This window comes from Falco naumanni, chromosome 1 (assembly GCF_017639655.2).
Source record: "Falco naumanni isolate bFalNau1 chromosome 1, bFalNau1.pat, whole genome shotgun sequence".
NCBI lineage: Eukaryota > Metazoa > Chordata > Aves > Falconiformes > Falconidae > Falco > Falco naumanni.
The window spans coordinates 56,673,740-56,690,630 of NC_054054.1; the positions used below are offsets into that span (position 1 = coordinate 56,673,740).

Consider the following 16,891-nt stretch of genomic DNA (forward strand, 5'->3'; position numbering starts at 1 on the left):
ACAGGTCTACCAGAAACTAGATGAGATGCATTGCTTAACTTCTGAAGAAACCAGCTATGCGTCCACACATACACACACACACATTGAAGACCTGTAAGACTAAGTAAGACATCAAAAAAGGAGATCAAAAGGGTTACTTTCAAATTTTTCTATGAATTTGAATAACAATAATAAATCATTGCACTGAACTGCTAGGTCAATTTTTATTATTCTTAACCTCCGAAGAGTAGCTCCAGGAAATTATACTGGGCCAGAGATAAACCAGTTATAAACAAATATAGTGAAAATGTTCAACACTAACGAAATGAGGACCTGATATGACATCCTCTGTGTAGCCTCATCTTTTTTTTAAAGAAGAAATGTATTGTAAAACTTACAATTCCGAATAGTCTAAACATTTCTGCAATAACCACAATCATATCTAACAGCATAAGAATACACAGTAAGAAAAAAGAAACTTATTTCAATGAGATTAGAATTATTTCATAATATTAAACCATAGCATCATTCAGATGTTTTCTGTCAGTAATCAGAACTTACCATATTGATTGGGTCAACTGGGCCAATGCTGTTAACATAGACATCTGTTTCAATTACCGTAGTTCTCACTAAACAAAACAGTAACCATAATAATTACACATTTAATTAACTCTGTACATTGTTAATGTAATTTAACCTATTCACTAAAACAACAACAAATCTGATATTCTTTTATTAGATTCAGAGTAATTAAATCCCTGGTTTGTTCATTCATATATAATTTGGCTCCCTTATTCCATAAGAATTGTTAGAACTATCAACATAATTTTTTTACATTGTATTGCAGTCCTCATCTGTGATTTGTTAATCGATTTAAGATAGATATGAAAGGTGGAAAACGTAATGGAAGGAAAAAAACCACCAAACCAAACCAAACCCAAAACTGTCTTCCTGCATAAAACTTAATCATAAAAAGAAAAAAAAAGTTTGAAAAAATTGCTCATACAAACATGAGGTCTGAGAGATGTATTTATCAGCTATAAGGAATCAACATCTAGTGCTGTCAATTCCTACGGAAAGTGTGTAACAAAAGTAAAGTAACTTTTCACCACTTATTTCTTCAATTCATGCAACTATAGCACACCTAAGGATTGCTAATGTCCATTCATCAGCTTAACACACCACTTCAAACACCAAATTAAAATCTCCTCATTTAAAAGTTAAACATTTCCAAACTTACTCTTTTTTAAAAACACAGGGAAACAAATCTCACTAGGCAGTCAAAAAAACTAGTTGTTTTTCTCCCACAGAATGTACTTTCTTACTTTGTGCACTTACAGGATGGCACAAAATCCAAGTGACTTCCCATGAGAGTCACATCTGAAGTACAAGGGGCACTGATAATTCAGGTTTTTTCCTTCTATCTGGTTTATACGGGGAAAAGGTACAAACAGAAGAGGCCGGGATACATTTTAACTTCATCAGTTTACCAAGTATTTTCTTCTAGCCTGTACTGGACAGCCAGAATAGGGGCACAAGGTGACATATGTCTTAGTCCCCAGTCCCCAGTGAAATTAAGAAGGTTAATAATAAAGCTGTGCTAGTCGGTCTCTCATGTTCTGGCACATTAAAATGAAACATGTCTGTCCATCTGCAGATGGAAAAGGAGGAAGGTACAAACAAAAAGACACTTTGATTTCGTAAGAGAGGGACCCTAGGTCATCAGATTTTATTTCTTTATACTGCAGATCATCAGAGATTGTCCAAGTGCTCTGTAACAAACCTAAAATCTTAAGAGGATTTTTTCAAATCTCAAAAACCTAGAACTCCAACAGACACACTAAAAGAAACATGATATCATTAACATCCTTGCCAGCTACAATGACAGGCAAGATACATTGCCTAAATATCCTAAGATACTTTTTCCCTGCCAATCTTGCCTGGGAGGAAATTCTCCCAGATTCCAAATCTCGTTACTTGTCTGACCCTGACCCTGGCAGCAAGACACGCCAGTGAGGCTGCACAAAGGATTTTCTGTATAACCACAGAGCACAGTCACTTGATCACCATCCTGTCCCCAGCATGCTTCACAGAAAGTTTAAACAGACTCTGGAAACCAATTTATTTCCTGAAGAAAAAATGTACTTCCTGAGCTGCAGATGTTTTCAGTGTCTGCAGAACTCATAAAGGAAGGGGGCTGGGGATAAAAACTCATATCCACAGAAAAAAAGTAAAATAATACATGTGTGTATTTACACATCTCTAACATATATATTTTACATATGCCACATCTCGCAGACAGATATCCTTTAATTTTACAACCCTATTTGTCTATGTAACAGCAACCCCACTGCTAGACTAGAACACAAGGAGGTGGATCAAAGTGCATCTTGCCTCATCAGTCAAGCAATGCCGAACCCAATTCTTTTTACCCATATTAGCAGGAAATGTTTAATTCTTCTTAGTGTTAGGAAACCTTGTTTTGTTCTAAGGCTCAAGTATTTGACCAGCTTCCAGTACTGCCTAGCCATATATCAAACCTTTTCTTCAGACACAAGCACCTACATGCAGTGATTAAGGTCACCTCTGAAACTTGCCTTCAGTATGCTGAACGGCTCATACCACATACTGTAAATGCAACCTACAGATAATCTGTTCAGCTTTAATCCATAAACTTGCTCCGTTGTTTCCAGATCCATCTTGAAATGTGGACACCAGAAATTTTTGTAAGTGTTGTCAGTACTGCCTGAACATTTCCAGATTTTGTGTTGATTTTCAAAAAGGAACTTCTTTCAGGACAGTGCTCAGGGGTTGCATAGATAAGATCTTATACTACACAAAATATCTACATTGTCCCCTAAATCACTGCTTTACTATGCAGAATCTCTCTCCTTGAAATATGACCCACAGGCTTCCTCCCCCCTACTTCCTTTTCTTTTGTATCTCCAGTTCTACTGAAGGAGCTAATTACTCTGCAGATACAGCCTCTCCCTTTCCAACAGTCTTTGTGTCATCTGCCAACTTTACTACAAAAATTAATTGCTGAAATAATTCAAAGTATCATTATTCTTGATCAAGACTTTCCTATGAGACTCCACTATAGACAGCCCAGCCACTGATATTTCCTTATTAACAATTAAATTTCGAGATCTGTCAGCAAGCCAGTTTTTAATGGGGGCTGTGTCAATTTTATGAAATTCCAGCTTGCAGTGAGCAATACTTGATCTGCCACAAGGGCTCTCCTGTAATGTGCCACGGAGTTCAATTTGCCTTTTCCATACTGCTCTGAGTAAGATTATTAGACCTATTAAGAGCCCGTGAAGAGTGTGAAAATCTGCCTCTGTTGAAATTATTTTAATTGACCCAAATGATCCAGAGAAAGAGATCCAATTCAAAAAGATTGGAAAAGGCTGGTTTGTTACCTTAATTCTTCTGTATGGCACAGAGCGAAGTACTTCTGTGAATTAGGGAAAGAATTCATTCTTCTTGTGTTCTTGAACTAGAAGTGATATGAGTCCATGAAAATTACAAACACTGGAGGAAAATACATTCTTGATACTGATTTGACATCCATATAATTTACTCCACAAAGAGCTAACAGCAGAAGATGGTTTGTGAAGATTTTTCTACTGTGAATGCTTCTCATTTTACTTCAAAAATTTGGTATCAGCCTTGAAAACACTACAAGTAGGAAGAAGGCTATTTAACACATCCTGTGTGAAGTGCAAAACAGCACTGTAAACTTACAGAATCTTCTATGGATGGGGAGAAAGGTCTTGCACACCTTAAGAATTTACACTGAAAGACAATATGAGCCAGGCTAGAGTAAAAAAGAAAAAGAGAGGACACTAGTTTGCATACTCAACAGAGAGAGAGAGAGAAGAGCACCAAGGGCCAGCTGCCCCCAGGGGCTAGTTCATCAGCTCCTAAGGAAACTGCAGCACACAGGGAACCTGTTTGCTTAGCTGATTCAGAGGGATCTATTTACACTTTCTGATTTCCTGCTTTGACACCTTTTCTTCATCAGACTAAACTTTTCTTCTGGTTCAAAAGGTTTGACTGGTACTGAGCATCATCTAACACAAGCACATAGCTAAGGACCAGCTTGTCCCAGAAATAAATATAGCAAATTACTCTTGTGCCTGGAACTCAAGAGCAAGAATGAACTTCACAACAAAGAGCAAGACCTGGAAAGACAACTCTCTCAGCAGGCATGGACCACTGCTAGAAGGAAGGGATGCTGCTGCATAACCCCCAGGCTGTGGTGGGTTGACCTTGACTGGATGCCAGGTGCCCACCAAAGCCACTCGATCACTCCCCTCCTCAGCTGGACAGAGGAGAGAAAATACCATGAAGGGCTCATGGGCTGAGATCAGGGCAGGGAGATCACTTGGCAATTACTGTCACGGGCAAAACAGGCTCAACTTGGGGAAAATCAATTTATTGACAATCAGATCAGAGTAGGGTAATCAGAAAATGAAGTCAAATCTTAAAAACACCTTCCCCCCACCCCTCCTTTCTTCCCGGGCTGAACTTCACTCTGATTTTCTCTACCTTCTCCCCCCCCAGCGGCACAGAGGGACAGGGAACAGGGGCCGTGGTCAGTCCCTCACACGCTGTCTCTGCTGCCCCTTCCTCCTCATGCGGAGGCTCCTCACACTCTGCCCCAGCTCCAGCCTGGGGTCCCTCCCACAGCAGACAGTTCTCCGTGAACTTTTCCCGCAGGAGTCCTTCCCACAGGCTGCAGTTCTTCACAAACCGCTGCACCTCCCACGGGGTACAGTCCTTCAGGAACAGGCAGCTCCAGCGTGGGTCCCCCACAGGTCACAAGCCCTGCCAGCAACCCTGCTCCAGCCTGGGCTCCTCTCCCCATGGACCCACAGGCCCTGCCAGGCCCCTGCTCCAGCACAGGCTTCCCACGGGGTCACAGCCTCCTTCAGGCACCCACCTGCTCCGGTGTGGGTCCCTCCCCGGGCTGCGGGTGGGGATCTGCCCCACCGTCAGCCTCCGTGGGCCGAGGGGCACAGCCTGCCCCACCGTGGGCTTCAGCATGGGCTGGGGGGGAACCCCTGCTCTGGCGCCTGGAGCCCCCCTGCCCCCCCTGCCCTGACCCGGGGGCTGCAGGGCTGTTGCTCTCACACGGCCTCGCTCCCCACTTTGGCTGCGGTTGCTGTTGTGCAGCAGCTTTCCCCCATCTTAAATACGCTGTCCCAGAGGCGCTGCCACCGTCACCGATGGGCTCGGGCTCGGCCAGCGGCGGGTCCGTCCCGGAGCGCTGGCACTGGCTCCATCGGGCACAGGGGCAGCTGCTGGCAGCGTCTCACAGAAGCCACCGCTGTAGCCCCCCGGCTACCAAACCCTGCCACCCAGACTCAACACACAGGTATATTCTGAACCCCAGACTGAGCAAAATCTGTATTTTGAAAAATGTTTACTCTTGATCAGAAAAATCATAGTGATAAAAATCTACCTCAGTCATTGAAAAACTACTTTAGGAATTGCTCTCGCTATCAGAAGTGCCTCTTTTGGGGCCTGTATTTATCCAGGCCTAATTTTTGTATTTTGATATTTGAAATATCTCTGCCTGCTACACTGAAAAGCTCTCCTTATCAGTTATTCTCAGTTTGTAAACCCCTCTCTCCTGACAGAAATTATTGTTATTGTAAAAGTGCAGAACATTGCACTTTTTATTGCTTAATATTGCTCCATTTTCATTACTCCAATCCTCAACATTACCCAATAGTGTGTTAGTCCATCTAAATTCACTAACCACCTCCTGTAGTTTACCAGAATTCACCACTTTGGAATGAAGGTCTACGATATATCACCTTTTTTTATTACTACTTATCATGCTATTTAATTTAAACTAAGACCACTCTTGATAAATTCATCCAGGCTTATTTTCTTTGAGCATGTTTTTTATAACACCTCATTAATTGCCTAAAGAAGCATCTCTTCTTGGTAATAAAGCAGTTATTCAGCAAGTAAATTAGACAACTACCACATTCAGAAATAACAGAAGCCTTCAATTTGTAATAGTTTTTAATGAAATAATACATTTCCAACAATCAGTTATCTAAGAGCATTACTTATACAGCTATCTATATTGAAAATTCGGCCTCAAGTGTCTACAGCAGGCTTCCAGCTCCATCTCTGAAGAATTTTTTCAAAGTGATTTTGATGAAAGCACAGCCCTGTTCTCCATGCTTCTTTTTACCTTCTTATTTAAAAGAAACCCTTCTTTAGCAAATACTCCTACCATACCATTTTTATTATTTCCATCATTTTCTATGCAGTGCACGCATCCAGTACCTGTAACATTCACTGCATATGCTCTTCTGCATCTTGCTCTTGTATTTCAATTTCTTCAATTCTTATAAAATATTCTTCAGCTCAGAATACATACCTTTCTACCTTTACTTGTTATTTTCCTGCTTATTCAGGCTTATTCCTTTCCTGTCTATATCAACTTTTCATCAGTGTTACACTAAGGGTACCTGTTTGATAAAATATCATCCTAATATCCTTATCTTTTTGGAATAAGTGCTTCTATTAGTCTCTTGAAAGTCCACTTTTTATTCATGTAACTTTTATATCCCTGAGTACGTGACTTTTCACATTAGTGCATGAAGATGCAATTATTGACACGTGCCTTGCTTATAGGGCAATTACAACTATCTAAATTTCTCTAGGTATTCAGTTCTCTACATCCATGAGCAATCATCCTCACTATTCTTAAAAACTCTATCAGTGATGACTTTCCTCAAACCGTTGATTGAAAACACTTCATTGGAATTATAGATATGTGATGATTATTCCCTATTTTTAATTAGACTTTCAGACTGATCAGTTGTTTCAGCCATATAATACACGACACTGGGCATAAGACAGCTGGAAAAAAATGTGCTATACTTTGATGAGCTAATATTAATATATCAGCATCTCTAACATGTAAGAGTGTGCCACCAGAATTCTTTCCTTTAAAAACAGGAAGTTGAAAAACAATAGCTAGATTGATGCAAGATTGAAGCTAAAACAGTGTGGTTATAAAATCAGGTAGCCAAACAGTAACAGTACCAAGCAGTGAGAGTACTGCTTGATTAATATATGAATATTCCAAGATTGTAATTAGTGGTATTTATACTACAGATAAGAGACTTCATCTGGTAACTGCTATTACTTCATACTGAGCAGAAGTTACCTTAATACTAGTTTCTTTACGCTCCAAACACCTCAAAGCATACTACATAAATTGAATTAAAGACTAGTAAGGGTAGCAGTTAAGAAATCACTACAACCTGTGGATATTTGAATGAGACAAACAGAAAATGAGTGTGGCTTTCTCCTATTAAATTTCAGTATTGCCTCTGGTGTTTCAATTTTCATTTGGCTCTCCTTCATCATCTCCCTCAACTAACTCCATGTTTAACAATGAAACCTCTTATCTCACTCTGAGGTGCTGAAATTCTGTGCCAACATCGGGAAGAAAAGAAAATTCTGCTCTGGTATTCAAACCCAAAAAGTCCAGGTTCTAAACAAAAAAACGTTGCTATTATAACTGAGATTTGTAATTCAATAGTAAAAATGTTCTGTGAGACATTATTGCTTTGAAAGATAATTAGAATTTCAGTTCAACAACCTTTTTGTACAAGTACTGACGTATACTCTGAAGATGTGGAATCTGACACCAGATTTTATCCATGTAATTGAAGCAGACTAAAGTGAATGAACTACAGCCCAGTTCTGTTTTTCTCTCTGTTGAATATCTGCTGCAGTTCCCAAGCAACTGGACAGCATATGATGCCTTCACCTGAAGTTGGAAATTTCACCTTGTGTTGTCCAAAATCTCTGCCTTGTGGCAGAAGCCTGCACCTTCCCCTCCATACAGAAGAGAGTCAATCTTAACGTTTGTTCTTCTGGCAACAAAATGAGTACTTCCAAATCTTTCCTGTTCTCATCACTCTGGGTGATTATTCATGAACCTTATGTTTTAATATATTGGATGGAGGCAGATCCCAGATAGTAAAGGTCAATTGGTACAGAAGTATTGCATCAAGAGCAAAGAATAAAAAAAAAGGGGGCATTTATGTGAAAGAAACTTGAACCAAGTTCCTTCTTTCAGGAACTAATATTTGGATTCCAAAAAGCTGTACATTAAGTTAACTCACAGACAGAGTTCTTGCCCTACCAAGACTCAGCACATAACCAGAAATGTGAAAGTAGGAATTACACCAAAATTCTTCCATGCTCATCTAAATCCATCTGATGTGTCAGCATGAACTCATCTTCCTCTATTTTTCTCACCATTTATTTCTAAGTTTTATGGGGAGAGAAGAGAAACAGAATTCTCTCTTCTTTCACCCCCACCCACCAGCTAATCATTAGAAGAAATCCTAGTGGAGACAGTTTATTCTCTAATAATTACTTTGCTGTTTTTGTATCAAGCAGTCAGAGGGACAAAAAAAGTAATGCTATACATCTCTTATACACTGAGAATTTAAGGAAAAATATGCTGGAAGATCTTTCTTTTTGTCTAAATGTTTGCAGTAATTCAATTTAATGAACATGAAGGCAAAGACTTACAAAAAACTTCATGAGATTCACATGTGATTATGTTATGACAGTGAAAGAGAAATTGCTTTTCAACACCTTCAGGGTAACAGTCAACAATAAAATAAACTAAGAAATTTGGGGAAGAAAACAATTCGTCAGAAGCTTTCAAAAGAACGTACTTAGTTTGAGATTGCATCTCTGTTCTACATAAATGAAACAAGTCTAGATTATTGTATTGTTTATTGTATAAGCATCTCATAGACTTTCAGTGGCATTCCTTTGATAGGAAATGCCAAGTATTTAACAAATAGTTATGTCCTCCACCTCTCCCTTCACAGGTCAGGAAACAAACTCAGAGAAAATGAAGTATTTTTCCTAGTTTGATCCAGCATGCACGTGGTAGACAAAAGCTGGCAAGGTTTCATGTATTCCATGTTTTCAACACAAGATTCTTCCAAATATTTACACTTAATATTTATACAAATTGATGCTTTGACTATTGAAAGAAAAAATTGCCTTCCTACTAGCTGTGAAGTTGAATCTACAATAATGCAGTCTTCCTTCCTATATTCCTCTAGAAAAGGTATAGTCCTAAATTCCATTTTTAGATTCTTATCATTTTTTTTCAAAATCTGAGCTAAGGAAAGACGAGAACCAGACTGAGTTCAGTTTGCTCAAAATACACACTTACAATCCATTTTCTACAGTAAGAGTAAAAATATCTAGGAATAATTCTCTAATAAACTCCTACAGACTCAAGATCAGACTTCTAAATAACCATGGCTGGTTTATATCTACAATTCTTTCTGTCAGAAGATCTTAGTTAAACAAAGCAAACTATATAATTGCTTTTTAATTATTTATTCTAGATTGCCCACTGTCCCCAAAAAGCAATACTTTACATAAGAAAAATAGATTGTATATAAAACATTAAAAGATCTACTCTGCCATATACCATTCTTTTCACCAGTTCCAGAACACGGTTGCATTTTATTGCTGTTATAATTTGCTTGCAGATTTTTACCATCTTTAACTAAATGCACACCATCTCTGGTTGACATCTTCTATTTACTGAATTATTTTATGGGCTTACCTCCAATATCTGGCCGAAGCTTATTGTCATATCCTTGAAGTAAGGAGTCCAGTATGTGAGTTACATCCCCACCATGAATCTTTGGTGCAAGAACCCATGTTTTATTCACCATTAGATCTTCATCATCCTCATCATCTGCTTTATCAGCTCTGTGGTGAGTGAATAAAACAAACAAGGTTAGGGGAAAAAAACCAAAACAAACGGTGAAACTGAATACACAAGAGGTGAAAAAGAAACTGATAAAATATTAAATACTATTTAAAGTACCTTATAAAAATCCATATGCATTCTGGTGCCAACAGAAAGAGGCAGGCCCTTATTTAAAACACCAACTTCTTTTTTTTTTTTTTTTTTTATGGCAGTAGAAAGAGTAAGCTAATAAACATGTCAAGAGAGGCATTAACACATCACCCATACAGCAAAACTGAAGCCATGAGTCAAACCCATAAAGCAGCAGTAGGCATCCTCTCACTGTCAGCCTTTTCCTGTTTTAAAACAAAAAATGTAATTCCTAAGCTTTGCCCTACATGTATTTTATTTTCAAATCATGGTACTAATATTTCTGAGATGCTTAATCATGGTAATAGATACATCTTGGTGTCAAGAACATTAACAGTGTCTCCTTCCCAATAGCCTCCATTCTAGCTATGATACAAAGAAAATAAGACTTGTATACTCATTCAGCTCTATTCGGATTTTAAGAAAGCAAACAAACGTATCCATGTGCTATGACTAAACATTCACAGAAGCTGCAGTCGTGTCAATTATGTATCTGCATGTATTCGTGGTACAGTTAAAATGCTGTACCATTCCTTTCAGTTAAGAAGATCATTTGTTAACGACCTATTTTATCAAGATGAAACAAATGTACAAGGAAAACACACATTCATTTATTGCCTATCTTTTAATTAGATAAGCAGCAATATACAGTCAATCACTAAGTAATTACAAAAAACTCGTAATACCTTGGTTGCATCTGCAGATTCACTCAGATATCACCAAAAGGTCAAGGAATGCCTGGAAGTAGTTTTCTTCTCATTTGAATCAAATGAGCGTGGACCTAAGTATTCCTCCAGTGCTTAAGTCTGCAATCTACATTACTCATCCAGCTTATTTCAGGGAACTGCTATGGGCTTCAAGTCAAGCAAAGTGCATCAGACTGATAGCAGTAACTCTAACAGTCACACAACGTTATCTTCACAAATGGACACTGGCTAGCAATTATTACAGAACATATGCAATCCATATAAATCAGCTCCAATGTTAATAGAAGCACAGATATTCCAGTAAAAGAAAGGAATTAAATTATTGTCCTTATAAAATTTGTATTGTACACCAAAACAACTGGCTATATTAAACTAAGGGTGGATTTTTTCAGTAAATTTCCTACAGGAATGAAGACCACCAGCCTTCAGGAGGAAAGAAAAGAAAAAGTCAGGAAAGGACAGAGATGGAATAGGCACTTCTTGCTTTTATTGCACTCCTTTGTGGGAATGCACCAAAACAGTCTGTATGCATAAGACCTTGCATCACCTCTCAGATAACACTAGCAAGTCTTAATGAAAATCAAGACTACCACGGCTGTGTAAACTGCTCAGTAGTTTCAGCATGCCTGCTTAATTTGGGAAGTGCAACAGGGAGCTTGCCACAGCTCAGCAGGTTCCCAGAGCATGAACAAGAGGCACTGCTTGGATATTGGGACTTTCATACCTAGCTTGCTGCAAACACGTTGCAAGAGTCTATTATAGCTGAAAATAATATTCAATCTAAATACAAGGTTCGCAGACAGCTTCCCCCATAACGGTCTAAAAGTGCTTTCATTCTTTTAAATCGAAATGCACTGTAAAATATTTAATCTTTACTGCACTACACAGGCATTATAGAAATGTCAGATATTAAATATTTATCATTTCCCATTAGCAGGATGCCACTAATGGGAACACTAAAAGAAGTAGGAAGCTAAGTTTTGTAAATGTACACTCTTTTTCCCTCAAAGCTACCTATTGCCATCTCTTTCATGTTTCATTACCATGCGGCTTTTATTTATGTATTTATTTATTTATTTATTGGTCTGCTTGCACTTTATGCCATCTAGTTACCACATAAATTTGCTTACGGTTCTTAAGAATGCAGAGCCAATCCCAGCTTTTCTCCAGAGGCATTAAGATGATGAGGAGTAAAACTTAATTTATAAGCAGCTCTCCAAGGAAAGAGACATGTCCACCACAAAACTGACCTTTTCTTCTTTCTCTGTCCTCCATCCCACAAACAGCAGAAAATACAATGAAACTACCAGAGCTCTGTATAGACCCAAAGCAACTAACTCTCAGGGTCAGCCCAATTATTTGCAGAGAATTTTGAGTGATGATGACACAGTTTTGCCCTGCTTTAATATCCTTTCCACATAGTTATTAAGAACAGCATAGATTTAGTCAAAGTACCAGAGGTCATACCATTCCCTCCTAAACACCAGAGGAGTTACAACCCTGATACCTCCACTCACAGTCACCTGAATATTTTGACATTTTGAAGAGTTCTTAATTTTTTGTATAGATTCACAGGGCAACTCAGGTGGGAAAGGATGATGGGAGGTCTCCAGTCCAGCCTCCTGCTCAAGGCACGGCCAGCTCTGAGGTCCCAGCAGGCTTCTCAGGGCCTGATCAGGTTGGGTCTTGCAGACCCCCAAGGATGTAAACTGCATTACCTCTCTGAGCAACCTGGTCTCCATTTCTCTCTTTTCTACGGTTTACTATATGTAAATAAACTTGAAATTAACAAGAAAAAAAATACAAATACATTTCACATTTTCACTTTCTATCTTGCTTGACTGGAGGACCTCTGGTCCTCCCCCAACTTCAAAACTCTGAACTGCAAATAGGTGTACAGATGAGGACACTGGTAGCTTATAGAAAGCTGTTAATGAAATTCCAGGGGGAGAAGGAAAAATTGCTTCCCAACATCTGAGAGCTTTTCCAGCCATTACTATGCAAATCCATTTAAGGAGGCACTTTTATTAGAGACAATATTTCTTTACTTAGCATCTGACAAGAGCCTCTGTTTAAAACACACACTTCCTACTACTTACAAGGAACTATCTGGCTTTACCTAGAAAGTATTGTAGACTGAAAAAAGTACCAGCTGCTAGAAAAGAAATAAACTAGACTCCCACACCAGTACACTAAATTAAGAAGAGCTTGTGGCTCACTAATCCATTAGCTAAACCAGCAAAGGAACTAGCACAGATCAGAAATTAATGTAACTAAATGTGGAGGAACTGGACTATCACTGTTATACACAGTGGAAGGAGGTATTCTTAACTCTCTCTATTCCTGTCTTACCGGCCTTTTCAGAGGTGAGGTGATTGACTGTGATTAACCCATCTCTTTAGCTCTTCTGTGCCCAAGGCCACTAAGCATGCAACAAAGACTATAATGTCTCTGCAGTGCTGATGGCAGCCAGTTCTACACTTTTGATTCCTAAGCTGTAGCCACTGATGCACAGCCACAGGACTGAAGTAAGAAAATGATGATGCTGGTTGTAAAAAGGAAGTGACCAGAATATATAGAAAGTCTTCTGTATGCTCTCCAGTGAAGCAGAACACACAACACTTGCCAACTTGAATTCTCAATCCAGATGTTTTTGGGGGAGTTGCACAAAGCTCTCCTAAAACAGCACCTAGATACACAAAGGCAACAGGACAAACACTGTGTACATATTCATTTCTAGGAATCTGAATCACTAATCTCTGTCATACCAAATAGATTTGAACTATTTTGTTTCAAAGGTAGAAATCCCTTCAGATTTACACAGCAGGATCGGTTGAACTGGTGTTATCAGGCTCTAACTGAGGTTATTAGATCATTTTCTTTAAACAAACATTCACTTTGGAAAACAAGATGGTTCAAAACTGTTGACCCCAGTTTCTGTGTGTCTGTCTCACACTGCAAAGTCCAGCTTTTTCTCCAGGGTTTGGAATGGGGTAGAAGAAAACACGGAAGACAGAAAACTTCATTCCAAACCAGAAAATAAAACATTAAATTCAGATATGCTGCTCAAATATTTAGCAAGAGTTAACTTGGGCCAACCACCTTTTTACTTCCTTGCAGTTAAAATAAATCTAACAAACCCATGAAGATTAATGTCAATTAACGCCACCCTCACTTTAACAGGAGCACTTTCCTCTCTATCTCACAACCCCAGGAAGAAAGGCAAACTTAATTAAAGAGGAATTCTTTTCCTTTCCAAGTTCATCTAAAGGTTATTTCACTATACACAGAACATACTACTTGATCGTTTCTCTATTTACTGTAAAATATATTGTCTTCCACAAAGTTCACTTAGTAGGTCTTTTCCACAATGTCTAGAGAGGTGTTTTAGGACACAAATATGACATCAAACATCAAAACATCACTATTCCATGGCACGACACTATTTCCCGTCCACTACTGCAGGTGTTAATCCTGATTTTATAAACAAGAAATAAACCTCACTCCTTAACACACTTGTTGCTGTAACACTTCAGCCAGCCTCATAAACTGAACAGTAAACTGCACATATACAGTTAACAGTAATTAAGCAAAAAGTGCCCTCATTACACTCTCTGTCCTTCAACTAATTGGAGACACTACCATGAGTAATAAATCCCTGAGCACAAGTGACTAATGACTAAGTATTTTCAACATCAGGCAACTTGCTCATCCTCAGACATTAGTATCATAGGTCTTTGTTCTTTACATATGAGAAAAACCAACCGCGTGCACTTTAAGTTCCAATCAATATGTGTCAGGTTATGTAATGGACTGGAAAAAAATTGGATATAGTGAGAACGGTCCTACTGCTATTTGCATCATGTGTATCAAAGTATTACACACAGAAGTACATACACAGCATCGGAGGGAGTATTTAAACACAGCTAAGGATAAATTTAGTTGTCCATTCCCAGGCTCTTATTCCTACCCAACACACCCAAGGGTAGCCAGTCCTCGAAACGCAGATGATTTTTGAGGAGAATCTGGAGAAACATATGGAGAAACAGCAGACACTGGGTAGGGAACTTTAGTTGTCTCCACCAACACTTCATGTCTATGCACAAGCAACTCAATCAAGCCCTCAGTGGCCATGAGGTTTAAACAACCCTGCACAGTGGCTTTGTCTATTTGGAGATAAAGTGATCCTTTCATACAAGGAATACTCTGATGATAATTTAATAAATAAAAAAGAAGGAACATCAGTATTCCAGATAATTTATATGCCAAAAGAGCTGAAAAAGACATACAATTTTCCTTTTTGCCTTACGCATGCAAATGAAAACAGTAAGACCGGTTGTGTTGTTGCATTTGGTTGAAGATCTTCTCCAACAGCAGCCAAAAGCAGTTGCTTTGGGAGTTTTACTGGTACAGGGGTAGGGCACAGTGACACTTACCTGAATCACAACACATGCATTAGAGACAGTTGTTACTATTCCCAGCTCAACATATTTATGCCTTTTGCCTAAGTATAATACAATTTAACCTTTATTTTCCAGTACTAAAAAAAAAATAATAATAATTACTGTTTCTCTCAACTTTCAAACCCAATGGTAATGTTTCCCAAATTGTAAGCATGGGAGGTTACTTTGTTAGGAACAATACAGCTTCAGAGGTTTGTCAAAATAGTGCTTTTAACCAGACAATGCTTCATAATAAGTCAATTGAGACAGATAAGGTTTCCAGGGAAGGTTTCCAACTGATCAGACATCTAACCAAATACTAGCTTACTCCAGAACACCAAACATAATATGCTTATATGTCGTAAAGAAGTGTATTTCATGGCCCCATTGATGAGGGTACAGAGGTCATCTGACCTAGCCAAATTCCACACATGAAAAAAGACCTAAAGCATTGCTGAAACACAAAATATGGTCACTGACAACCCAAAATCCAGAGTCAGATGTTTTTACAGAGGCTGGTGATTATTCTAACAAAGAATCTAAAAAAGCAAGTACTTAGGCATGTGTCACATGAATCACCAAGGCATAGGACCAGGTACAGATCATAACCTGAACTCTAGGAGGATGGTAAGTTTAAGCAGTGCCTAAAACAGAAGAAACTTCCTTACAGAGAGAGCAAAATGCAACTTCAACATGGTAGGAATTAGTAGTTACTCTTATGTCAGCAATTTAAAATACATGTTTACATATTTCCTTGAATCTTTCTAAACCAAGGGCATCAGGCAGACTGTAGTATCTTTACACACAAATATTACTTACTTTCAGCAGCGGCAATAGCAGCAGGATGACATAGTCATGACTGCTAGAATAGGAAACAATTACATTTTTCTTCAAAAGATTTTCTTGAAAGCTTACTTCCACTGCCAGCTGTCAGTAGTGGATGGTTTAAACATCTCTCAAGATTTATCTTCCAGTCTTGATGGCTGACTTCATACTCATCCATTCTATTACATTTCTGCAGAAACTAACTCTCTTTTACATTTCATCATCAGCTTCTTCACTGATACGCTTTATTCATTGCAAAAACATTCAGGAAAATAAGCGTAACTGCAAACAAAGAAATGCAGGTGCTGAAAATACTCTCTCCAGAAAGCATTAATTGCTCTTCTTAATCCTGTGGAATACAGAGTTACTGATGTCATATTCCTTCATCTCTGTCCTTCCTAAATTGGTTTAGACACTCTATGGACAAAAATCTCTGTTCTTGTTCCCTCACCCCTTCCATCTTAGATGCTTTCATCAATCTATTTCCCCCTCCATCCCTTGCCAGACTTTGGCATATTCTTTTCTTGTCAAAATGTATTTCTCCCACTGAAGTATGTGTTACTTATTCCCTACATCTTTTTTCCAGTATGCTGACCACATATGGTTAGGTGGGTTATTCTTTTTGATACACACATTGTCTTGTGCACTTCACCTTCTCTAACGTCCTATTTGTCTGGCTATTTATAATTTCCTGACATGTTTCTTGTTCCTCTTCTCCTTCCTGAGTTTTTACTGAAGGGATGAATCAGGACCTTAAGTCAGCAGTAAAATTATCAAGGAAAAGTGTGGAAAAAATAAAAGAAATTCTTACATAGATAAAACTTTTTTTTTAGGATAAGCTGCATAAGTTCACTTAGTATTAAGTAAGGAAAACTTTGTTTAAAATAAAATGAACGATCATTTATAACACTAACAGAGTAAAAGCAGGTACCCCTGCTGTTTATTCCCTGTAATGAAAAGTGTTGCCTACATATTTGAGTGTTTAGGCTATCAAACTTGTGATATCTTAATAC

The 16,891-nt window shown here is 38.4% G+C and overlaps 1 protein-coding gene across 1 annotated transcript in view; it reads right to left on the reverse strand.

Moving 5' to 3' along the window:
• Positions 1–16,891, reverse strand: part of GABRG1 (gamma-aminobutyric acid type A receptor subunit gamma1) — a 58,517-nt gene that overhangs the window by 31,594 nt on the left and 10,032 nt on the right. The window contains exons 2-3 of the mRNA XM_040594936.1: positions 9,626–9,774; positions 541–608 (exon numbers count right to left, since the gene is read on the reverse strand). Coding sequence (XP_040450870.1) covers positions 541–608; positions 9,626–9,774 — 217 coding nt within the window. The remainder of the gene's footprint in view (positions 1–540; positions 609–9,625; positions 9,775–16,891) is intronic.